The following is a 2,588-nucleotide window of genomic DNA, read 5'->3' as shown; positions in this document are numbered from 1 at the left end:
AGTAGCATAGCTTTAATACTTTGCACATGATAGTGGGCACCCTGGAGCTCACTAATGGACTTGGGACCCAGAAGTGCTACAATGTGTACATGGAGTTTAGGAAATTTATTTTCCAAGTGAGTACCTCCCCTTGAGTCTAAGTAAAGTTTCTTTTCATCTCTTATACTTAAAAGCTGATAAAAACATAACATAGGAGTAATAATGGGTCAAAATTTACAAAATAAATCACTTGTTTTATTGTAGGAATTATTATGAGGCTGTATTAAATTATATGGGATATTGAATATCTACTGAAATTGATTTATTCATACATTAATACTATTGAATATTTAAATTCAGCACACATCTTTTCAGGGGAATTAGCATGAATAAATAAAAATGCTACTGGCTTAAAAAATATACTCCAACACAATACCAGCCATATATAATATAAGGCTAATATCCTAATGACTGGGAGAAGTTCAAACCCTTATCTATGAGATATGGAACAAGACTAAGATGACAACTATTTCATCTCTGTTCAATAAAGTCCTGGAAGTCCTAGCACAGCAATTATGCAAAGGAAAGAAAGACAAGGCATCTAGTTCAGAATGGCAAAATTTAAATTGTCCCTGATTGCAGATGATATGGTCTTATAACAAAAAAAGCATAAATCACACTGAAAACTTAAAAAAAAAAACTTCTAACAAACAAACAAACAAACAAACAACAACAACAACAACAACTGTTAGAATTTGTAAATGAAGCAAGTTGCAAAGTTGCCAGACACAAAGTCAGCATGGGTAAATCAGAAGCATTTTCTTATGCTACCAGTTAAGCTATTTAAACAAAATCAAGAAAAATGTCATTTATACTAGCTGCAGGAAAAAAAAAAAAATACTTAAGAGTAAATCAAACCAAACAGGTGAAAGATCTTAAAATTAAAAATCATGAAATACTGATGAAATAAAATGAAAAACATCACTAAAGGGAAAAATATTCAATTCTTATTTGTTGGAAAAAATAACACTGTTAAAATTTCTGTTCTTCCCAAGGAGACCTGAAGTGGTAAATTTATGATAATTTACCCATAATGTGTTTGTGGCATAATTTCTGATGATCTCGAACAGGAGAAGAAAGAACATGGAAGGACAGGCTCAGCCTCGCCTCAAATATTAGTAAATGATTCAAATTCCTACTAATTTGAAAATACACGTTTTCCACCCAGCTTTTTGAGAGCACTTTTCACGTCCTTATTTCTGAAACTATAGATTATTGGGTTAAACATGGGAAAGACCACAGTATAAAACACTGCAACCACCTTGTCACTTTCCGGGGAATAGCTGGTGGTGGGACGTAAGTACATAAACAGGAGTGTCCCGTAAAACAACGTGACAGCTACGAGATGGGAAGCACAGGTAGAAAAGGCTTTGCTCCTGCCTTCTGACGATTTCACGCTCAGAACAGTCAGGAGGATGCAGAAGTAAGAGATAAATATGACTACAAAAGTGCTGGTCTGGATGCCACCACACAAGATAAAGAGCAGAAGCTCATTGATGTGGGTATCTGCGCAAGACAAAGCCAGAAGAGGTGGGATGTCACAGAAAAAGTGGTTGATGACATTGGAGCCACAGAATGGCAGCTTAACTGTGAGGCACACATGCACCAGTGAAGTCATACTTCCACTGACGTAAGCCAGCACAACTAGGCTGGTACAGAGTGTTTGAGACATCAGGGTAGGATAGAGCAATGGGTGGCAAATTGCTGTATAGCGGTCATAGGCCATGGCCGCCAGGACCAGGCACTCTGCATCCGCAAAACAAGCAAAGAAAAACATCTGCAGTGCACAGCCATAGAAAGAGATACTCTTCCTAGAAGCTAAGAAATTAACCAGCATTTTTGGAGCAATTGTTGTAGAATAGCTGATGTCTAAGAAAGACAAGTTGCTAATAAAATAATACATGGGGGTTTGCAGTCTTGAGTCAACCTTAGCTAGGACTATTAAACCCACATTTCCTACCACAGTTAAGGCATACACAATGAAAAACACAAAGAACAATATGAATCTGAAGGGGAGATAGTCTGTGAATCCAACAAGTAGGAACTCAGTCGGCCTGGTCTGATTACTCCCCAACATCCTCTTTGTTTTCTTGTTTTTTCTCATTGGAGATGATCGGTATCAGATGATATGAATTGGCTTTGATTGTGGATGAGTCAACATCTTTATTCTCCCTTCCAAGGAAACAAATAGAAGGTTAATGAGAGCACATATATGCCATTTTTTTGTGACATTGTTTTGTTGTTTTGGCTTATGTCATTTGTTTAAAGAAAGCAATTGGTTATCATTTTTGATTCTGGAAAATATTGGTTAGAATATGTTTTTCATGATACAGTAACTCTTTAAAAGTTATGCATTTTGGCTAATATTAGGTGTTAATCGTGGCTCACATAAATGAGATCCAGTACAACAATGAGAGTTAACTAAATCTTTGGGAGTAAAGCTCTACTTTTACAATATTGAAACACATTCTCCCATGTAGAGGAGATTTGAGACAATTGTTGGAAAATACACTCACAATTTAACTACATTATTTACTAAATATCTGTGA

The 2,588-nt window shown here is 36.0% G+C and overlaps 1 protein-coding gene across 1 annotated transcript; it reads right to left on the bottom strand.

The window, feature by feature from the left end:
- Positions 1-1,177: 1,177 nt before the first annotated feature.
- LOC143390458 (olfactory receptor 5AS1-like) lies at positions 1,178-2,116 on the bottom strand. Its single transcript, XM_076842842.2, has one exon. It carries the CDS (start codon positions 2,114-2,116, stop codon positions 1,178-1,180), a length of 939 nt encoding a protein of 312 aa, XP_076698957.2.
- Positions 2,117-2,588: the final 472 nt, after the last annotated feature.

The sequence above is a fragment of the Callospermophilus lateralis genome, chromosome 2 (assembly GCF_048772815.1).
Source record: "Callospermophilus lateralis isolate mCalLat2 chromosome 2, mCalLat2.hap1, whole genome shotgun sequence".
Taxonomy (NCBI): Eukaryota; Metazoa; Chordata; class Mammalia; order Rodentia; family Sciuridae; genus Callospermophilus; species Callospermophilus lateralis.
Note: the sequence above shows the minus strand (reverse complement) of the source record. Positions and strands in the feature narration are given on the sequence as shown.